The 23,845-nt window shown below is 40.7% G+C and overlaps 1 protein-coding gene across 2 annotated transcripts in view; it reads right to left on the bottom strand.

Moving 5' to 3' along the window:
• MND1 (meiotic nuclear divisions 1) overlaps positions 1 to 17,494 on the bottom strand; it is a 77,323-nt gene extending 59,829 nt beyond the window's left edge. The window contains exons 1-4 of one of the 2 annotated variants that reach the window (XM_033215515.1): positions 17,405 to 17,494; positions 12,035 to 12,100; positions 3,828 to 3,885; positions 606 to 754 (exon numbers count right to left, since the gene is read on the bottom strand). In XM_033215515.1, the coding sequence (XP_033071406.1) occupies positions 606 to 754; positions 3,828 to 3,885; positions 12,035 to 12,100; positions 17,405 to 17,407 (276 nt within the window). In that variant the 5' untranslated portion in view covers positions 17,408 to 17,494. Of the gene's footprint in view, positions 1 to 605; positions 755 to 3,827; positions 3,886 to 12,034; positions 12,101 to 16,656; positions 16,982 to 17,404 lie in introns of those variants that run through there. The other variant, XM_033215516.1, reaches the window with a different exon arrangement.
• Positions 17,495 to 23,845: the final 6,351 nt, after the last annotated feature.

Genomic DNA, 23,845 nt, shown 5'->3' with positions numbered 1-23,845 from the left:
GTTTCAGGAGAAGGAAGGAATAGGTGGGGAACAGCAGATTTTTAGGGCAGTGAAACTATTCTGTAAAATACTATAATTGTGGATACACATCATCGTGCATTTGTCAAAACTCACATAATATATAACACCAAGAATGAACCCTAATGTAAGCTATGGAATTTAGTTAATAATAAATCAACATTGGCTCAATTGTGACAAACTTATTACACTAGCACAGGATGTCAATAATAGGGGAAACTGTGTGCATGGTGAGGGAGGAAGGGCATGTTTGGGAACTCTCTGTACTTTTCCATCAATGTTTTTCTGTAAGTCTAAAACTGCTCCCAAAAAACCATCTATTGATAAAGAGAAAATTAAAAAACAATAAAAACAGCAACAACAAAAATAATACCTTGACATATATTCCCGTATGTCATCCCAAGATGAAAATTAAAACGTTCTAAGTTCCTCATATTGTTTAGGAGAAAGAGATGTTGATTATCTTTAGACTTTCAGTCAAATAATGCATATCAAAAATTTAAAAGTAACTGCTAAACGAAAAGAGGATGAAGTAAAACAACTCCTGTTATAAAGCAAATCTATTCCTTTTAACTGTGGCAGCTTACCTGAGATTCCAGAACCTCCAACTTACGTTTCCTTGCATGAAGAGCTTTACTTGGAAAAGCCCAATAATAATTAGAAGTTCCGATCCTCTCACAGTCAACCATATCATCATCAACTAAGCTCTGAAGGACTTCTTTTACTGACATAGCAGCTAAGAGACAATTTTTAAAGACTGTATGTTAAAAAAAACCATAAATAAAATAAAAGGACAAATAACCGGGGAAACACTTGCAAAACATATGACAAATCAAGAACTAAAAAGTTAATAAATAATAAGCTCTTAAAAATAACAATATGCACAACAAAAAATTGCCTAAGGAAACATTTCCTAGAATGTATCCCCATCCTTAAGCAAAGCATAACTAAGGAGCTTAGGGGAAAACAGGTCATATACAGGATTAAGAATAGGACCTGAGTTCTAATCCTAACTCTTAGCAGTAACACTGGATGACTCTAGGGCAAACTGTCCTTTATGCCTAATTTTTAAAACCTATTAGATATGATCATTTCCATACCAACTTTGGTGCACAGTGGTAATGTCAATAAAATGTTACTTGTGAGAAGCCTTTGAAAAAGTAAAACAGAACTACAGAAATGCAAGTTTTTCTCCCCCAATAGATTATGTACTAATCGAAGATACTAGCATCAGCGCTTAGTAAGTAATTTTAATAGTGTTAACGCTCATAGTCTGTTGCTATATGGTATCTTTTCCTTTTCTAAATAATGTTTTTTTTTAAAAAAGATGTTGGGTAATTTGGCTATCATCTTATACTGCAGAAAAAAATTGTCAATAACTAGGAGGGAAAACGGTAAGAAAAAAAGGAATCTAGTTAATACAAATTTTTAAAATAAATTTTTCCATCTTGTAGACGGTATTGAATTTTGTTTTTGATCCTTCAAGATACAGTTGAGATTCCATTACCTACAATTTGTCTGGGGATATTAGGACACTGGTGTAATTAAAACTGTATAGTTGACCCTTGAACAGTACAGGTTTGAATTGTATGGGTCCAGTTACACGTGGATTTTCTGTCACCCGAGACAGCAACACCACTTCCTCCTCCTCCTCAGCCTACTCAACGTAAGATGACAAGGACGAAGACCTTTATGATGATCCACTGCCACTTAATGAATAGTAAATACATGGTATGGCTTCCCGTCAACAGCAGGCTATCAGTAGTTAAGTTTTGGGGGAGTCAAAAGTTACATGCAGATTTTCAATTGTGTGGGGGATTGGTATCCCAATCTTGAACAACATAGGTGTTGTTCAAGGGTCAACTGTGTATTTAAACTTAAGAAATCTGCCTATCTTTAAGAAGTAGCAGAACCAGGCCGGGCGCGGTGGCTCAAGCCTGTAATCCCAGCACTTTGGGAGGCCGAGACGGGCGGATCACGAGGTCAGGAGATCCAGACCATCCTGGCTAACACTGTGAAACCCCGTCTCTACTAAAAAATACAAAAAAAAAAACTAGCCGGGCGAGGTGGCGGGCGCCTGTAGTGCCAGCTACTCGGGAGGCTGAGGCAGGAGAATGGCGTGAACCCGGGAGGCGGAGCTTGCAGTGAGCTGAGATCCGGCCACTGCACTCCAGCCCCGGGGACAGAGTGAGACTCCGTCTCAAAAAAATAAAAAATAAAAATAAAATAAAATAAAATAAATAAATAAATTAGAAGTAGCAGAACCAATTGTTCACTGATGACTTTAAAGACAGAATAACTGTGTGGTGTACATAAAAGTGTGAGGGACTCTCAGTGGTTGTCTAGTTTCATTTGTATGTACATTCATAATAAAAGAGGTTTTCTCATTTTGAAACAACATAACAAAAGACACAGAAAAAATACATAAATGTGCATCTATAAAATATGCATCGTGGCTCATGCCTATAATCCCAGCACTTTGGGAGGCCGAAGCAGGTAGATCACTTGAGGTCAGGGGTTTGAGACCAGCCTGGCCAACATGGCAAATCCCCATCTCTACTAAAAAATACAAAGGTTAGCTGGGCATGGTGGCAGGCATTTGTAATCCCAGCTACTTATGAGGCTGAAGCCGGAGAATTGCTTGAACCTGAGAGGCAGAGGTTGCAGTGTGCCAGGACTGCACCACTGCACTCCAGCCTGGATGACGGAGTAGACTCTGTCTCAAAAAAATAAATAAATAAAATTAAAATAAAATGAAATATGCATGGCCAATATATAAGAAAAATGTTCAACCACATTAATAACTGAAGAAATAAAAAACAAAGCAATAAGACATGACTACCCAATTAAAAACACTAAAAAAATACAATAAAGAATTCAAGGAAATGGGTACTCTCAGTATGGGTGGAGAAATGTGGCAATCTGTATCCAAAACTATAGATTTATACATATCTTTTTTTTTGTTTTGAGACAGTCTTGCTCTGTCCCCAGGTGCGATCTCGGTTCACTGCAAGCTCTGCCTCCCAGGTTCACGCCATTCTCCTGCCTCAGCCTCCTGAGTAGCTAGGACTACAGATGCCTGCCACCATGCCGGGCTAATTTTTTTATTTTTATTTTTAGTGGAGACGGGGTTTCACCGTGTTAGGCAGGATGGTCTCAATCTCCTGATCCTGTGATCCGCCTGCCGTGGCCTCCCAGAGTGCTGGGATTACAGGCGTGAGCCACCGCGCCCAGCCTGATTTATACGTATCTTTCATAGGGAAATTCCACCTTATAAATACAGCCAAACAAAATAATAATAGATACATAAAAGGATGCCTGTCAATACATTGTTTTCGATAGCAAAAAAATTGGAAACCAGTCTAATAACTGGATTTTTATTTTAAAGACAGGATTTTGCTATGTTGCCCAGCTGGCCTGAAGCAATCCTCCCACTTCAGCCTCCAGAGTGGCTCGGACCTCAAGGTGTGTGTGCTATCACCCAGCTTATCAACTAGATTTTTAAAAGTAATTTTTTATTGCAATGGGATGCTATACAATCATTTATGTTATAAAAGGATATTTAATGACAGGGATATATATTCAAAATGTAATATACAGGATGTATTATACAGAAAAATAAAGGACAACATGACAGTGGTTATCTTTGGATGGTAGGTAACTGGTGGTAATTTCTTTGTCTCTAGAAATTTAGGTTTTCCATAAAGTGAAAGACTGTTGCAGAAAAGATGACTTAATGAATATTAAGATATTTCCCAAAACATCCCAGTATATTTCCCAAAACATTCCAGTATAATTTTGATACTTACTAATGCCTTTCTCTTTGGGAGCAATCTTCTCCAAGTCTTTTAATTGAAACACATCTTTCTGTTTAAAAGGGTTTTAAAGCAAATGAAAAGCACGTGTTTATTTTCTACTATATATATTATCTTTTTAAAAAACTTTTATTATGGGTACATAATAGTTGTATACATTTACAGGGTGTGTGTGATATTTTGATACAGGTATACAATGTGCTATGATCAAATTGTGGTAATTAGGGTATCCATCCCTTCAAACACTGATCATTTCTTTGTGTTAGGAACATTCCGATTCCACTTTTAGTATTTTAAAATATACAAAATTATTGTTAACTATAGTCGCCCTATCATGTTCTACTACATATTTATATATACATCATAATTTTATGTTCATGAAAAATTGTATTTAAAAAATTGGCCTGGAAATGAACAGTATAATAGAATCAAGCATTTTAGAGCTTGTAAGAAACTCTTTGATTATCTCATTCAATACCCTCAATAGAACTTAAAATGAAGAGATTTTTGCATACATATACAATTTTTTTTTTTGAGACATGGTCTCACTCTATCACCTAGATGGGAGTGCAGCGGCATGATCATGGCTCACTGCAGCCTTGACCTCCAGGGCTCAAGCAATCCTCCCACTTCAGCCTCCTGAGTAGCTGGGACTACAGACACACACCACCATGCCTGGCTAATTTAAAAAAATTTTTTTAGAGACAGGGTGTCACCATTTTGCCCAGGCTGGTCTTGAACTTCTGGGCTCAAGCAATCCTCCCATCTCAGCCTCCCAAAGTGCTAGGATTACAGAGATGAGCCACCATGCCTGGCCAGTAGCATACAAAATTATTTAAAGTTCTTGGAGATCAGAACATAAAGAACAATCTTCCCACTTAAATATAAAAACTAGTTATAGGCCAGTCACAGTGTCTCCTATCTGTAATCCCAGCATTTTGGGAGGACTGCTTGAGCCTAAGAGCTGGAGACTGGCCTGGGTAACATATTGAGACCACTCTCGCACCACATCTCTACAAAATCAAAAAATTAGCTGGGTGTAGTGGTGCGTGCCTGTAGTCCTAGATACGTGGGAGGCTGAGGTGGGAGAATCGCTTGAGCCTGGGAGGTTGAGGCTGCAGTAAGCTATGACTGTGCCACTATACTCCAGCCTGAGTAAGAGTATAGAGTGAGAGTCTGTTTCAAAAAACAAAACAAAACAAAACAGAAAACAATATCAAAAAAACACCAACCTAGTTATACTGGATCACTTGGTAACAGGAGCGAATTACCTTCTCTGATACTTTGGTTTTAAGAAAACACAGACAGTGCTTTGCTTAACATGTATGACACTGTACAGATTTAGCAGTTCTAACTAAAAGCAAAACAGGCAACTGTCAGGTTTCGTGGAAGGGGTTTCGTGGAAGAGCTATACCTAAACAATAGGGAAATTATACAATTCATGGCTGCCTATCAATCATTCACATATACATGTTGCATGTCCACCATATGGAAAGGAAAACATTAAGGGAAGATATGCGTGTTGAATATTTAAATCTTACGACCAGAAAAAAAAAAAAAAAAAAAAACCTGCCTAGAATATTATTTTCTACTGCTAATAAGCCTTGGTTGAAGTGGTGAAAAGAACTTGCATCACAACAGTTAAATCATTTGAAAAAACTAAAGTATGTAGTAATTAGAACAGAAATATTGTGGCTGGGCATGGTGGCTCACGCCCCTATAATCCCAGCACTTTGGGAGGCTGAGGCAGGTGGATCATTTGAGCTCAGGAGTTTGAGACCAGCATGGCCAATATGGCAAAACCCTGTTTCTACTAAACATACAAAACTTAGCTGGGCGTTATGGCGGGCACCCGAGTAATTCCAGGTACTCGGGAGGCTGAGGCACAAGAATCGTTGAACTTGGGAGGTGGAGGCTGTAGTAAGCCAAGATCACACCACTGCACTCCAGCCTGGGCAACAGAGACTCAGTCTCAAAACAAAACAACAACAACAAAAAAACCCAGAAATATTTTGATTATTGTTACGAAAAATTTGGGATACAGTTCTTCCAAAATAAACTTGAAAAGGCAACTGCACTTGGAAATTATACTTCATAAAAATTTAAAACTTCTGCTCATCCAAGGGCACTGGAAAGAAAATGAAATGACAAATACCAACTAGATTAAAATAATTGCGAAACATGTACCTGGAAAAGGCCTGGCACCCAGGATATACATATATAAAGAACTCCTTCGAAGTACATTAAAAAAAAGAGTTGATGGAAAGAAGTGGATAGATGAATATATATATGTGATAAAGCCAGAAGAATAAAATGTGAATGGCAGAATCTAGGTAGTAGGCATATGGGTATTCACTGAAAAACGCATCTTTGCTGTATGTTTGAAAATTTTCATAATAAAATGTTGAAAAAATTTCATCTCACTACACCTAAGAGTTAGTAAATTTAGGAAAATATTAAGTCATTGAACTTCGTGAGAGTATGAGATTAATTTTTGCACACTGAGGAATAAATTATTTAAACATAATACTTTAGAATCTCAGGGAACATGTAATACATTACTGACTTAAAGTCTTTAATGCATTAGAAAAATCAGTTAATCAAACCTCTTTGCAAATACTTTAAATTCCCTAGAAAAAGAACACGAACCATTGAGATATCTGCCTAAATGCAGTCACCAAGGAAGAGCTCCAGATGTACTGGCTGCCCCAGTGGGGCTGCTGTATAAACAAACAGGCTTGGAAAGAACTAGCCTCAGAACTCAAGTGCGGTCATTGAAGTGGACAGAGTAAACGATCTCAAGTAAATCTCAGTTCTTAGACTCCCCGGCATTAAGCAGAGATAATGAAGAAGGGATGAAGACAATATAAAAAGAACTATGTGTAGGATACCATGGAAGACATATAATCCTAGACAACATTGTTCTTTTTTTTTCTTTTTCTTTTTTTATTATATTTCAAGTTCTAGGGTACATGTGCACAACGTGCAGGTTTGTTACGTATGTATGTATGTGCCATGTTGGTGTGCTGTACCCATTAACTCATCATTTACATTAGGTATATCTCCTAATGCTATCCCTCCCCCCTCTCCACAATAGGCCTCAGTGTGTGATGTTCCCCTTCCTGTGTCCAAGTGATCTCATTGTTCAATTCTCACCTATGAGTGAGAACATGCGGTGTTTGGTTTTCTGTTCTTACTATGGTTTGCTGAGAATGATGGTTTCCAGCTGCATCAATGTCCCTACAGAGGACACAAACTCATCCTTTTTTATGGCTGCATAGTATTCCATGGTGTATATGTGCCACATTTTCTTAATCCAGTCTGTCACTGATGGACATTTGGGTTGATTCCAAGTCTTTGCTATTGTGAATAGTGCCACAATAAACATACATGTGCGTGTATCTTTATAGCAGCATGACTTACAATCCTTTGGGTATATACCCAGTAATGGGATGGCTGGGTCAAACGGTATTTCTAGTTCTAGATCCTTGAGGAATTGCCACACTGTTTTCCACAATGGCTGAACTAATTTACAGTCCCACCAACAGTGTAAAAGTGTTCCTATTTCTCCACATCCTCTCCAGCACCTGTTGTTTCCTGACTTTTTTTTTTTTCTTCTTCTTTTTTTTGAGACAGAGTCTTGCTCTGTTGCCTGGGCTGGAGTGCAGTGGCCGGATCTCAGCTCACTGCAAGCTCTGCCTCCCGGGTTTACGCCATTCTCCTGCCTCAGCCTCTCGAGTAGCTGGGACTACAGGCGCCCGCCACCTCGCCTGGCTAGCTTTTTGTATTTTTTAGGAGAGACGGGGTTTCACCGTGTTAGCCAGGATGGTCTCGAACTCCTGACCTCGTGATCCGCCCGTCTCAGCCTCCCAAAGTGCTGGGATTACAGGCTTGAGCCACCGCGCCTGGCTGTTTCCTGACTTTTTAATGATTGCCATTCTAACTGGTGTGAGATGGTATCTCATTGTGGTTTTGATTTGCATTTCTCTGATGGCGAGTGATGATGAGCATTGTTTCATGTGTCTGTTGGCTGTATGAATGTCTTCTTTTGAGAAGTGTCTGTTCAAATCCTTTGCCCACTTTTTGATAGGGTTGTTTTTTTCTTGTAAATTTGTTTGAGTTCTTTGTAGGTTCTGGGTATTAGCCCTTTGTCAGATGAGTAGATTGCAAAAATTTTCTCCCATTCTGTAGGTTGCCTGTTCACTCTGATGGTAGTTTCTTTTGCTGTGCAGAAGCTCTTTAGTTTAGATCCCATTTGTCAATTTTGGCTTTTGTTGCTGTTGCTTTTGGTGTTTTAGACATGAAGTCCTTGCCCATGCCTATGTCCTGAATGATATTACCCAGGTTTTCTTCTAGGGTTTTTATGCTTTTAGGTCTAATATTTAAGTCTCTATTCCATCTTGAATTAATTTTCATATAAGGAGTAAGGAAAGGATCCAGTTTCAGCTTTCTACTTATGGCTAGCCAATTTTCCCAGCACCATTTATTAAATAGGGAATCCTTTCCCCATTTCTTGCTTTTGTCAGGTTTGTCAAAGATCAGATCGTTGTAGATGTGTGGTATTATTTCTGAGGGCTCTGTTCTGTTCCATTGGTCTATATCTCTGTTTTGGTACCAGTACCATGCTGTTTTGGTTACTGTAGCCTTGTAGCATAGTTTGAAGTCAGGTAGCGTGATGCCTCCAGCTTTGTTCTTTTGGCTTAGGATTGTCTTGGCAATGGGGCTCTTTTTTGGTTCCATATGAACTTTAAAGCAGTTTTTTTCCAATTCTGTGAAGGAAGTCATTGGTAGCTTAGTGGGGATGGCATTGAATCTATAAATTACCTTGGGCAGTATGGCCATTTTCACAATATTGAGTCTTCCTATCCATGAGCATGGTATGTGCTTCCATTTGTTTGTGTCCTCTTTTATTTCACTGAGCAGTGGTTTGTAGTTCTCCTTGAAGAGGTCCTTGACATCCCTTGTAAGTTAGATTCCTAGGTGTTTTATTCTCTTTGAAGCTTTTGTGAATGGGAGTTCATTCATGATTTGGTTCTCTGTTTGTCTGTTACTGGTGTATAAGAATGCTTGTGATTTTTGCACATTGATTTTGTATCCTGAGACTTTGCTGAAGTTGCTTATCAGCTTAAGGAGATTTTGGGCTGAGACGATGGGGTTTTCTAAATATACAATCATGTCATCTGCAAACAGGGACAATTTGACTTCTTCTTTTCCTAACTGAATATGCTTTATTTCTTTCTCTTGCCTGATTGCCCTAGCCAGAACTTCCAACACTATGTTGAATAGGAGTGGTGAGAGAAGGCATCCGTGTTTTATGCCAGTTTTCAAAGGGAATGCTTCCAGTTTTTGCCCATTCAGTATGATATTGGCTGTGGATTTGTCAAAAATAGCTCTTATTATTCTGAGATACGTTCCATCCAATACCGAATTTATTGAGAGTTTTTAGCATGAAAGGCTGTTGAATTTTGTCAAAGGCCTTTTCTGCATCTATTGAGATAATCATGTGGTTTTTGTCTTTGGTTCTGTTTATATGCTGGATTATGTTTATTGATTTGCATATGTTGAACCCCCCCCCTTTTTTTTTAAGACAGGGTCTCATTCTGTTACCTGGGCTAGAGTGCCTGAGTGACAGAGTGTGATCACGGCTCACTACCAACCTCAAACTCTTGGGCTCAACAGATCCTCCTGCCTTGGTCTCTCAAAATATTGGAATTACAGGTGTGAGCTGTGGCATCTGGCCCTAGATAACATTTCATAAAGCACTTACGACCTGGGCATTGTTTAATATATTATCTTATTTAATCCCCATACCAACACTGTGAGCTGGGTAAAATTATCATCTTCTTTGAGAGAATAAGAGACAGAGAGAGGTCAAGAACCTTGCTTAAAGGTCACAAAGCTATTGAGTTAAACAGGTTCCAGATGCAAACTTTCAATTATTGACCTACACTGTTCTCATGTTCTTCCTAAGTGCAACAGGCAAATAATTTATTACATTAGCAGCTCCAAAACACACACACACGCACGTATATATCCATCCATACATGATCATGTATATGCCTCTTTTTCTCCATTTACATATTTATTTAATTATCTGGGCATACGCATGGCCATTCCAGAGATCTGTGTGCCAATGGAAAGCTACTCATTTGTTTGCTGAAGTAATTTTTTAAAAAGCTCAACACATTTATTGGTGGCCTATTTTGTGCCTCAAATAGTCCCTGACAGTTCTTACTCTCTCTCTCTCTGAGTTGTCATTATTATCAATGACTATGTTTTTAAAAGATTTCCAAACCCTTGCAGACAGCCCACTTATGATTAGAGGCAATATAGTATGTGCTGCTTCAGTAGTTGATTTTCTAATTTGATTAAAAAGGTAGTATTTGTTCACTGTAGGTAACAAAGAGTGTAAAACAAAATCCACCTGTATCCTACCATTGTTAATATTTGTCATCATGCATTGTTTTTTATATTTTACATTTTCTACTTAACATTAAATTATAAGCATTTTCCCATGACATTAGTCTTGAAAAGGGGGCTGCTATTGACATCTAAAGAAAGTCAAATTCTGTAACAAATCCTTGAGTAGCCATATTTGATTTTGTTGGAATTTTTACTTGCCACTTGCAACAACGAAATTAGAATCCAGATTCCTGAATCTGAATTCCAGAATCCATGCTTTTCACTCTGCACCATTATTGTTGATTTGCTTTGAGATGTTGAAGCAAATCGAATATTTATCAACTTTTGACATTAGTCTGGATCCTGGATATACCATATCCCATTCATGAGAGAACAAATTAAATGGCCTCCATTACTTTTGCCAAATATCTTAAACTTTTCAATTCCATCAAAAAACTGATAGACTAAATAAATGAGCAGCAACTGATTAGGCTATAATGAAAAAAAGAAACAGGAATATATGAAATGAATCAATCAGTACAATTAATTCCCAGCTTTATGGAAAACCTCACTAATTACTAACTTCCTTAAACTGCTGATCCTCAGAGTTTTTCATGTTTTGGTGTTACTGAGGACAAGGTTTAAAATTTTTCAGTTAGAGACTCAATTTTTATATTTGAGATAATTAACAATATTGTAAAATGACAAAATAATTTTCCCAACACTCTCCTCAGCTTTCTACTGTCTTGTAGGAATTAAACCTACTTTTCTTGCTGAGACCATAAGAAAACTATTTCAACTCAGCAGAATAATTGCCGTAATTTTCATATAGAGACTTCACCAATTTATCTTCCTAACCATATCATCATCATCATATGATATCCTGTTCTGAAATGCCAATGACTTTTAAGAGTAAGATTATACTTAGTGGGCAAATCCCTGGTGTATTTAGCTTTTTTTTTTAACTAAGAATCTGCCTTAAAGTGAAAAGGGATTTTATCACTTTAATATTTAATTTTACCACTTTTCCCCATCTTCACATTTGTATATGATGAAAATAGCCAGTAGACTGGGGCCAACTAGGCTATGCAGGTCCTGCCAAGCCATATCATATGGTTTGAAGTTAGTGTTGTTTTAGGTGAAAGATTTATGTGGCCTTTAACCTGAAGACAAAGAAAAGCCTTCCAGTAACAGGGTAAAGCCATGAGACAGGAGGCTCTAGAGCCAGGTACCTGGGTTTGAACTCTGGCTCTGTCATCATCAAGGAGATGAAACTTTAAACATATTTCCTGTTGGTGGTAGGTACAAATATCTGGAATAAATTAAGGAGGCCTGTGTACCATCAACTATGTGTTACACATTAGACAGACTTAAAATGCAAAGACATAGTATTTGGTACTCCCTCTGAAATCAAATAATCCTCCCTGGTTTGAATCCTGGAACTATGGCTTCTATTGTTTGAGATCCAGGACTGGTTGGCACCTAAGCAGCACTCAGGAGATGTGGGCTTTCGTCATTATTATTTTTCAGGCAGAAAGGGGAGACAATCAAATATATGCATCAGAAGATTCTGGTGCCAGTATACAGGACTGCTTGGGTGAAAGAGACTCTACCAATAGTGGGACATGTTTTTTCAACTCCATAACTCACAGGAGCCACAAATATTTGCAGAATCTTACCCATTCTTCAAGAAATTGATCAGTATTGATGTCTTACAAAGAAGGGACAGTTAACATTGGATGACATATACTTAAGATGAAAATTACACAAAATTATAAGTGTTAAAGAAAATGACTTACTGTTTCAAAAAATATTTCCATCATGCGAGTTCTCTTTTCTTCTGCACTCAGTCCTTTTTTCTTTGACTAAAGCACAAAAATTAAAAAGTAAACAATGCTTTTAAACATAACATTTTGAAAACAACTGGATTTGCAACATTATTTGAAATTTTATGCATGGACTTATCTGATACCAACAGACCTAAAGACTCATTTTAATTACTATCTGCCAACCACTGTGGTAGGTGCTGCCAAGGTAGTAACTATAAATTGAGATAGAGCCTGGCATTTTGTAGAAATTCAGTATTTATAAAGTGAACCAATGATAAGCCACTGTATGGACCTTCCAAAGGCTTACAATCTCTTACAGAAAATAAATAGATGTAACTATTTATAGCTAACGAACAGCTACATGCACCAAGTGCTACATAAATACCCAGAACAGAATGAATTCCACCATGCAGAGGAAGAAGGGTTACCTAAGAAGGACAGAGATTAAAAGGATTTTGGCAAATTGAGAAATGGTGAGAAGCACATCTTGGGGAGACCACACACAGGCACAATGTTATGGAAGTACATGGAATTCTCCAGAAGGATAAGCAGTGGGAGATAATTATTGTATGAAGTATGTATGGGGAGTGGCAGATGGGATGACAAAGGTGTGGGGTCAGGTTATGGAAAGCTGACTGTCCAGCTGAGAGTGGACTTCATTCTAGACAATGAGGAGTTGCTGAGTAATTTCTAAAGCAGACTAGTGACAAGATTAGAGTTGCATTTTAGTAAGTTAATTATAGCAGCAATGTGGACGACAAGAGGGAAGGAGGAAAGGCCTATTCAAGTAGAAAATGGAAGCCTACTCAGGTTATTCTTCTGTAATACTCTTTAGCCAATTTGAAATTAAGACAATATGTAGCTGAAAAATATGTTAATAATAAATTTTACAATATATTGTATATAGAATATATAAAGCTAAATCCCAAGTTAGAAGAGAAAGGAGCCAAATTTCCTCCAACCCAAAGGTTTACAGAAAAAAAAAAAAAGAGTGAGAACTATCACCTCCAGTTCTCTAATAAAAAATTCCACACTAATATTTCTTATGTGATCTGCATCCTTCTCAAACATTGTAGGGAATTATAAAGGAACATAAATTGTTTGCTTAAACAGCCGACATAAAACCACAGTTAAAGACTGCCCCATCCAACCAAAAATATCATCAGAAAATGTGAGTTTACATAAGTGAAGACAGTGATTTGGAATTGCCATTCTGGCTACATACTAGAGTGAGTGAGTCTTAATTCTTATAAAACCTAGAAACCCACTAAGTTGGCTGGGCAGTGGCTCACACCTATAATCCCAGCACTTTGGGAGGCTTAGGCTGGAGGATCACTTGAGGCCAGGAGTTTGAGACCAGCCTGGGCAATAAAGCAAGACACTGTCTCAAAACAAAACAAAACAAAACAAAAGCCCACAAAAAAAAAAAAAAAAGAAAGAAAGAAAAACAGTGCACTAACTCATTCCCACAGGAAAAAAATGATCAGGTATTTCTTGATGAGTAATATGGGTAAATAAATAGCTTAAAGTTTATATTTTTCTCTTCTTCCTCAGTCCACTCTCAAACACTGTTTTGCTGCAGGGTTTGGCTACTGACCCCATCTCCTAATATCTTATCTTTGATCTCATCTGCTTTCATGGTTTTAATTAACACTCACGCTGAGATCTCATATCTTTACATTCACCCCTGGGTGTGCTCCTGAGCTTCAGTCTCATGCATCTACCTGCCTACTGGACAAAATTCAACTCAGTCTAAACTCAACTCTTCCTCTCATATACCTACTCCCCACAAACTTGCTGTTCTAGACCTTGAGTCTCAGATACTACCTCGTGACCCAAGCCAGAGGCCTGACAGTCATCCTAGGTATCTTCACCTCTCTTATCTCACATCCAACCAATCACCAAGTTTTGCCAGTTTCAGCATTTAATTACTTCTCTTATCTGTCCTGTCTGTTCTATCTCTACTACCACTGCCTCATTCAGGCCTTCATCATCTGTCTCCTGCAATATACCTCCAGTCCCCCAACCACACTTTGACTCACCCTCTATGTTCACATTCTGCACTGGGAAAACATAAATATGACCATGTCCCTCCCTTGCTCAAAACCCTCCGGTGGCTCCCAGACATCCAGGCGTATCTGAGTACCCCAGTATGATATACAAAGCCCTTTATCACCTAACCCCAGCCTACCTTTTACAGTCTCTTCCACCACACCCCACCTCAAATTTTGCCGTTAACAGCATGGAAACCTAAGCAACTTGAGTTGTAACACAAAAACTACTTGCAATTATCTACTCGAAGAATGCTCTCATTTCGGTCCTTAAAAAAAATGTTGTTCCTCCACCTAGAACACCCTCACCTCTCGCCTACTCAAAACTCCAAAACATCTCCCAAGGCTTAATTTAGGTGCTCTCCCTCCAGAACTTTCCCGAGTTCACAGGCTAAGCCTGTATTCCCAGAACACACCTTTGTCAAATCACTTACTACATTGAAAAGATGTTTACTTGTCTCTCCCAGCACACTGAAAAACTTCTTCAGAACATGAACTGCCTTTGCCTTTCCAGGGCTTAGTGCCAAGTTAGACAGGGGAGACATAAAGCTCTTAATTTTAGGACCATGTATCTAAAGTCCCCAACTTTAAAATTTGAGGCTGCTCAGGCTCCTAAGCCCCCCGACACCTACCATATTCCCATAGATATAACGGGTGAATTAATCATAGTGAATTCAGTGACACCATGTATTGCCTGGCTTGCAGAGATAAATCAGAGAAGTCTCAGGTAGGCAAACTCCAGGAACCTGTACAGACCTGCTCACTAAACCTAGGGCTGAGAGCCAGGGTCCAGGACTGCTCTGCCTCCCTTCATTCTTGCCTCTGCAGTATCTGATAAATCAAGCATGAAATTCATAACAGTTAGAAGACTCCTTCAACATATTTTTCTAGTCCAACAGGTCCTAAACTGCCATACATTAGAATCAGCTCAGTTTTTAAAAAATACTGATGCCCAGGCTCACGTCGAATGAACGGAATCAAAATCTCTGGAATGGGACCTGGGCAACATATTTTTAAAATCCTCCAATATATTTTTTAAATCCTCTCCAACATATTTTTTAATTGTGCCCCAGGGTTGAGAACCCTACTTTTGTCAGCCCAGAATCTGAAGGCCATGTCAAGGGTGCTGCGGGGCAGTGGGAATCCCTTAAGAACTTCAGTCTGTGGCTGCATTAGCAGAAAGCAGATCCCGAAGTGTTAGGAAAGACTCCTAACATTTTGATATTCTAAACAGCTCCTTGCACTCCACAAGAATCTGCCCCCCAGAGGCAGGCAATGAGGAGAATCTAGTGTCCTGAGGTACCCAGTCTTAGGAAAGCTCTCAACACTCAGCTCAGCAGCTGTGAAAGTTACTTAGGAGATGTGGATGAGCTCTATCATCCATTTCCATTGTTTTCAGCCTGATTTATTCATCAGTCTCTTTTATGACTAGAAATAATTTCTATTATTAACCACAGTAGGAGTATCATACCCAGAATTAAAATAACTAATGTAAAAAGATGCCATATCAATATTCATATTTAGAAACTTCTCAAAAAAATCAATGAGGATTTATTTAATATTTAATTAAGACTAGGAAAAACCTGATAGTGTAAGTTAGAGATGCATTCAAATTAGTAGTAAGTCAGGAGACTCAAAACCTGACTCAAGGACTATGAAGCTTTCTGGAAGTATTTTAAACCACTTTAAAAATCATGTTATCTGAGGAACCTTCTCAATTAGAAGTTATGGAATTCCTACAGCCAGCCCTACTCATCCATTACAATAAAATTATGAAGAATCATTAAGTAGATGTCACTGCTGCTCTCAGAGTTCAGCACTACACTTCTCCAATTTCAAAAATTGCCTGAACTCTATTTACTTAGGATGCCTAACCAAATGAAAACAGTTTCTAATTCATAATCAAGCAAAAGTTTACCTTTGACCAACACTAAACTTACGTCTTGATCACGTATTAAAAAATAGGAACTCCACATCTTATCAAAAGCTTTAATTTTTTAAAAGGATTCTCTATTATCAGAGATAAGCTTCTGAAGAGTTAACACATTTAGTATTAGAAGGTGATTCATGTGTAAAGAGAGACAGATTAAGTAAAAGGACAAAGCGCATTTGAGCTGCACAGTTTTCCAAGTCAGTTATAGGAGGTCAGCAACTCTGTAGAGAAAAATGGTAACACCGAAGGGCACTGCTAACAGATTTAACTGTAGTCCTGTTTGGCTTCTTAGAGCACTTTACGCCCAGGTGGCTGGGTTGTTAGTTTAACCACAAAGAAGCCGTTATCATTTATAACTACATCTGGACAAGTATCTTCAAATAAATAGCATACAACTAGATCCTGGTGTCCCACCCCGCCCCCCTTAGCTCGGCAACATTTAACAGCCATTTAAGTAAATGAAGATATTAAAATCTTAGATCCATTTAACTAGATGTTGATTCTTCGCCAACTGAAGCAGAAAAAACGGCATGAAACTTTGAAGGTTTATGAAAATGATTTGATGGGCAGAAAGACGTTAAGCTCACAAAGCTGATCTGCAATCTCACCAGGACTTAACCGATCATGACAGACAAGGAAGCCTTATTCAGTGCAGAGGGTCCTTAAAGAAGCATCAGCGCCCTACACAACCAGCAGCGCCCGGCAGCGACTCCTGCCCTTTGGCAGAAACCGGGGCATTTTCACAGAAATCGACTAATTGGCATAAAGTGAAGATCCGTTATGTAACTCGAAACTGAGAAGTTCTGGAATGTGCTCTACGTATTACAACACAGAAAACCACTCAATTGTGACAAACCAGGAGGGCGCTTTGGGATCCCCGCAGTCCCTCCCGCCCACTTGCGCTTTCTCTCCCCGTTCTTAATGGGGGGCTACACCACGCGTGGCCGAGGCTGGAGGCGTAGGGAGCCCAGGTTCTCAAGGGATTCGTGGTCTTTTAGATAAATCGGGGTTGGTGAGGTTCTCGGGTCCCGTTCGCGAACGCTTCCCGCGTTCTAACCTAACCCGCCCGAACGGGCCCTGGGGACAGACGGTGGGTGCAGCCGGCCGGGAGGCCGCAGACGCCCCCGCGCCTGGGAACTCCGGACGGGAGCGGCGGGGAACGACGCCGAGTGCGGAATGGCCACGGCGGGGCCGGGCAGGGCCTGGCCTCTCCACTGTGAGGCCGAGAGCCGGGCGACCGCTCCCGCGGCCCAGCATGGCGGTCAACGCCAGACCGGGATCCACACGCCAACGAGGGGCGGCGAAGCCCACACACTAGGGAGGAAGAAGACGCGGGACCACAGCCTCAGTCCTTACCATGGCGCGAGCGCCGGGGCTTCAGCTGGCTGGGCCTGCGCGTGGGGCGAGGGGCGACGGGCGGGCAGACCAGGGCGCGTTTGATTTTGGCGCCGCTGACACCGCGGGGGCGGAGCAGCGAGACCGAGACGGTGGGGGAGGAGGCCGGTCCTCGGACGCGCGGCCCGCAGCGACCCCTAGCGGCCCATCCGAACAGCCGGCGGGGGAGGGGGCGCGGGCCTGGGGCCGGGGCTGGGGGAGCTTGTCCGCGTCTCACGGGACCGGTTACAGAGCTGCCCCCGTCTCCTCGGTATTCTGTGAAAGTGACTTTTTTTTTTTTTAAAGGACATCTTGCCTTTGCTTTTACTGCGTTTTCTTGGTGCCGCAGAGATCTGGCCTAAGTTTGGATTTAAAAAATAGAGGCGTTTATCAGAGAAATGCAAATCAAAACCACAATGAGATACCATCTCACACCACTTAGAATGGCAATCATTAAGAAGTCAGGAAACAATAGATGTTGGAGAGGATGTGGAGAAATAGGAACACTTTTCACTGTTGGTGGGATTGTAAACTAGTTCAACCATTATGGAAAACAGTATGGCGATTCCTCAAGGATCTAGAACTAGATGTACCATATGACCCAGCCATCCACTACTGGGTATATACCCAAAGGATTATAATACTCTACTACAAAGACACATGCACACGTATGTTTATTGCGGCACTATTCACAATAGCAAAGATTGGAATCAACCCAAATGTCCATCTGTGACAGACTGGATTAAGAAAATGTGGCACATATACACCATGGAATACTATGCAGCCATCAAAAAGGATGAGTTTGCGTCCTTTGTAGGGACATGGATGCAGCTGGAACCATCATTCTTAGCAAACTATCACAAGAACAGAAAACCAAACACCGCATGTTCTCACTCATAGGTGGGAACTGAACAATGAGATCACTTGGACTCGGAAGGGGAACATCACACACTGGGGCCTATCATGGGGAGGGGGGAGGAGGGAGGGATTGCATTGGGGAGTTATACATGATATAAACGTTATGCATATGTACCCTAGAACTTAAAGTATAATAAAAAATAAAAATAAAAATAAAAATAAAAAAAAAAAATTAAAAAAAAAAAAAAAAATAGAGGCGTTTTAGGCTGCTGAGGAAGTAAACGCTTCCTCCATCCTTGCGGATTTGTCTTGTCTGGGGCGGACTAGATTCCTTTCTTCTAATCTGTCTTCTAATCTGACCTCTCATCTTCTCCCCCAGCTGCTACCCACTGCTTTCCAGCTTTTCAAATCCTGCGTATGTCTTTTTCCCTTAGGTTTTAAAAAAGAAGGAAACAACGGAATGAATTTCGAATCAAAATGGTCAAAAATACGCTACTTCATGGCTTGAGAATAGATGCAGATTCAGAGCAAAAACTCAGGCCCCTGAAAGTGCTGAAAACATTTCACTGAGAATTCAATTATTTTCAAAATTATTATATGGTGTTTGGAACCAGTTTTAGGTGTAAGAAGTACGGCCCGGCGCAGTGGCTCACACCTGTAATCCCAGCACTTTGGGAGGCAGAGGCGGGCGGATCACTTGAGGTCAGGAGTCTGAGACCAGCCTGGCCAACATGGTGAAATCCCATCTGTAGTAAAAATACAAAAATTAGCCAGGCATGGTAGCGGGCGCCTGTAATCCCAGCTACTCGGGAGACTGAGGCAGGAGAATCGCTCACTGCAACCAGGAGGCAGAGGTTGCGGTGAGCCAAGACCGCGCCACTGCACTCCAGCCTGGGCGACAGAGTGAGACTCTATAACACACACACACAGACACACACACTATAGTAAGTCGTGTAGATACTGTTAAGAGTAGCATCTGAAATCAGAATTTATGGTCCCTGTTGCTTCTGCTGGAGGCAGAGGAAGGGATACATTGAATTGCAGAGTTCCATTAATTTGTTTTTTCCTGTAAGAGTTATACCATGTAATTGATGATACATAAGGTAATTTTAAAATGATAAATGAGTACATTAAGTAACTACAGTAGTGCTATATACATTTGTGCTATTTGGGGAAAACCTTGTCTTAATTGGCTCTCAGGCTTGTTGCAGTTAAGTGGTGACTATCTGAGGCCAGTGGCGCTGGGGTAAAAAAATTTACCAAGACAGTTGTAGGTAAAGAAAGGCAGAATCATTAGAGAAAGTATGAAAATACGTTGCAAGGGAGCAATGGGCAGAATCAGCAGAAAAGTAGCTGACTGTAAGGAAACAGAGGCTTGCTGGCGATTTTATAGACTAGTGCTTATGCTGTGTACGGAAGAGGGCTTTGTGCAGTACTGATGTTACAGTCCCAGGTTTTCCTTAGCCCCTGCCTCTGAAGCGACAATGCAAAAGCCTGCCCTGGGACAGTAACAAATTGACCCAAACAGGTCTTACCTTGGGAAAAATGAGTGCTAAATGTATATAAAAAAGCATGGGTCACTTAAGCTGCATCTGTATCCTAAGTGTCACTGAGAGCTGCCGTGACAGTTCTCTGAGATTCCTGCTGTGCACTGCAGTCTTGATCAACCAAACCTGGGAATGACCACCACCAAGGAAAGGAGACACATTCTACTGCCTCTGGTTCCTTTGCCTTTTCAGTACAAATATCTCAAATTTCAGATAACCTTCTGATGCCCCTTCCTTGACATTCTGAAAAGTATGACTTATAGTAGCAGCTTATTTATTTAGAGTTGGAGTCTCGCTCTTTTGCCCAGCCTGGAGTGAAGTGGCATGATCTTGGCTCACTGCAACCTCCGACCCCCAGGTTCAAGCGATTCTCCTGCCTCAGCCTCCTGAGTAGCTGGGATTATAGGCGCCTGCTACCACGCTCAGCTGATTTTTGTATTTTTGGTAGAGATGGGGTTTTACCATGTTGGCCAGGTTGGTCTCGATCTCCTGACCTCAGGCGACCCACCCGCCTTGGCCTCCCAAAGTGCTAGGATTACAGGTGTGAGCCACCATGCCTGGCAGAAGGAGCTTGTAAAGGAAATAGGAAAACAAAGTCAAGTCACTTGGAAGAGACTGAGGAAAAAGTCTACAATGTAGGAAAACAAGTTGGAGAATGCAAAACCAAGAGAGGAGAAAATTTTAAGAGAAAAACTTTAGACAAATTAAATGAGTTCCACTCTGCAACTTGGCCAGGGAGGTTTTGTTGTTGTTTGTTTTGTTTTTTTGAGACAGGGTTTCACTCTGTCACCCAGGCTGGAGCACAGTGGCACAATCATGGTTCACTGCAATCTAGAACTCCAGGGCTCAAGGGATTCTCGTGCCTTGCCCTCCCAAGTAGTTGGGCCTACAGAAGTGCATAACTATGCCTGGTTAATTTTTTTTTTTTTAATTTTCCATAGAGATAGTGTCTCCCTATGTTGCCTAGGCTGGTCTAGAAGTCCTGGATTCAAGCAATCCTCCTGCCTTAGCCTCCCAAAGTATTGGGATTACAGGTGTGAACCATGCCTAGCCATCAGGAAGTTTTTATAGACAGAAAAGGGAAGTGAGTTACAGAAATAGCTTGACTGATTACAGCTCCTTGTTTGAATTATTTGGCTATTGTCGGCAGCCTGCGGGCTGAAGCTCAGCTACTTGTGATTGGCTGAGAATTGGGGGTTTGTTATACTCCATGCCTGGTTTTCAGTTTGTTTGTGTACCAAGTTAGGTTGCAGTTCCTTACAATTCCTTAGGTAGGAACTCAAAGTATGGAGACAGCCTCAAGCCAATGGCCTCCTGCTTATTTAACAATTTTAAGGAAGAGATAGTCAACATTATCAACCTGTCAGTCACAACATAGCTTCTGAGTTAGAAATGGCAATGCAATCATGTCATTTGTGTAGGGTATCATTCTCAATGGGATGACATCAAAACGGATTCCTGGGAGACAAAAAGATCTTAGATGGTTTGTGCTCCAGTGGTTTGTGGCTCTCGGTGCATAAACATGTACAGTATTATCTTTGGCATTAAAATTTCATGGGACTGGGGATGGCATTGTGAACAGGGACAAAACATCTAACAAGGTTCTTTATGGGGATGGTAATGAGAAAAAAGGTTGAGAAAGACTGGTGTCTAGTGAGTATATAATTTATCATCTGAACTGAGACACTTCTGAGAATGGAAGGGAATGCTGTTCCTATTTACGCTAGGACACAGACATAAAGAGGATTGTCCCCATCAGCTATGCGATAACTTGAAACTTCCATTATACTTTATTAACCCTTCTCCGTGGCTCTTTAATTTTCCCTGTTTTATAGTTATTGTTCTAATCTTTCCATCTGGAATGTAAACTGCTTAAGAACAGGCACAGTAACATACTCTTTATAATTGTGCCTCATCACTAATTTCTTCTGGAGAAATTCTGTGGTCTCGCCATATCAGACTATTTGTTATTCCCTGAACAACTCATGCTCTGGTGCCCTCTTGTAGCACAAGCCTGGGGGGGGTCTGAGTTCCAGGGTGTGACTCCAGGTGCCTGTGAGCGTCTACACTGACTCAGCAAGTATCCCTATGGCCAAGACAGTGTAACATTAAGTAGCAAATAAAAAACACTGTGACTGGTGGAGACACCACAGAAGAAAGGAAAATGTTTTTTTCATACTTCTTGAACAAGAGGCCTTGCATTTTCATTTTGCACCAGGCTCTATAAATTATGTAGCTAGCTCTATATGTATTCACTTATTTGTCTCATCCCAGTAAAATAAAAGTCCGTGAGAAGAGGAGCTTTTTTGTTTACTGCTATTCCCTAGTGAGACTAGCATAGTACCTGAACATTCTACACTCAGTAAATACATGCTAATGAATAAAGCAGTTTATGGTATTGCAAGTATCTGGTCTGTTTCTCCAAGCAGGCTGTAAGCTCTGCGAGGGTACAGGCTTCAGTATTCATCCTGGTATCCCACCCACCTAGCCAAAAGGCTGGTGGACCAAAGGTGCTTAGACATTTGTTTGATCAGTGACTTTAACAGTGAAAAACAGAAGGGTGAGAACATCAGATGTCCACTTGCCCTTCCAGTCTCCTTAGGCAAAACTGAACTCGTTCTCTCCTCTGGAAAGGGATGCATCTGGCTTCATGTGAAATGTGCTCCTGGAGGACAATCTCAGATATGCTGAACTAAAACATGGGGCAAGTGGCTTATGGAGGGACCCACACTCTCTGATTCTGAAAACCTCCAAGGAGCCCATGATGGTGGCCTGCTTGGGTAAAAGAAAAAACGAATGAAGCATGGAAGTAGAATTCAATAATATTAATATTTACAGTTCATTGTCAGCAGTGTCACTTTTTATCTTTTTTTAAAAGAGACAGTCTGTTACTATGTTGCCCAGGCTGGTCTTAAACTTCTGGGCTCAAGTGATTCTCCCACCTCAGCCTCCCAAGTAGCTGCAACTCCAGGCTCTGCCGCCATACCTAGCTCCATGTTAGGTATTTCTAATTTCTGTTGTTTCATCTCTCCTTCCAAGACTGACTTATGTAACCTCTTTCAGAGTTTCCATCTATGCTGGATTTTTTTTAACCCTCAAGAAAACAAAACAAATTTTTTTTTTTTTTGAGGCGGAGTCTCGCTCTGTCGCCCGGACTGGAGTGCAGTGGCCGGATCTCAGCTCACTGCAAGCTCCGCCTCCCGGGTTTACGCCATTCTCCTGCCTCAGCCTCCCGAGTAGCTGGGACTACAGGCGCCCGCCACCTCGCCCGGCTAGTTTTTGTATTTTTAGTAGAGACGGGGTTTCACCGTGTTAGCCAGGATGGTCTCGATCTCCTGACCTTGTGATCCGCCCGTCTCGGCCTCCCAAAGTGATGGGATTACAGGCTTGAGCCACCGCGCCCGGCCACAAAACAAATTTTTATTGTGTTCCGTCATTGTTCACAATCACGCCTGTAATCCCAGCACTTTGGGAAGCCAAGGCGGGGGATTGCTTGAGCTCAGGAGTTCAGACCATCCTGGGCAAAGTGGTGACCGCATCTCTACAAAAATGTTAAAAATCAGCCAGGCGTGTTGGTGAGTGCCTGTCGTCCCAGCTACTTGGGAGGCTGAGGTGGAAGGACTGCTTGAGCCAGGGAGGTCGAGGCTGCAGGAAGCCATGATCACACCACTACACTCTAGCCTGGGCAACAGAGCCAGACACTGTCTCAAAAAAAAAAAAAAGTAGTCAGGCTTTTCTATATCTATAACTTTCTTAATGTACATGTTCTACATATGCATCAGGATTTTCCAAATTCCTACTTAAGATACATCCTAAATACTAATGGATTATTAATGTCATAGCCAGCAAAAATTTTCTTCAGTTTTTCCTCACTAGTATAAATAGTCTGGTTGCAGTATTGCTATCTTCTACAGATTCCAGGACGTTCTTCAGTTTCCCTTCAGGTAGAGAATATATTAAATAAATATTCACTTTGCAAATGGAGAAATATTAAATAAATAAATATTCACTCTGCAAA

This window comes from Trachypithecus francoisi, unplaced genomic scaffold (genome assembly GCF_009764315.1).
Source record: "Trachypithecus francoisi isolate TF-2019V2 unplaced genomic scaffold, Tfra_2.0 Lachesis_group1, whole genome shotgun sequence".
NCBI classification, from domain to species: Eukaryota; Metazoa; Chordata; class Mammalia; order Primates; family Cercopithecidae; genus Trachypithecus; species Trachypithecus francoisi.
This window is presented reverse-complemented; position numbering and strand designations above follow the sequence as displayed.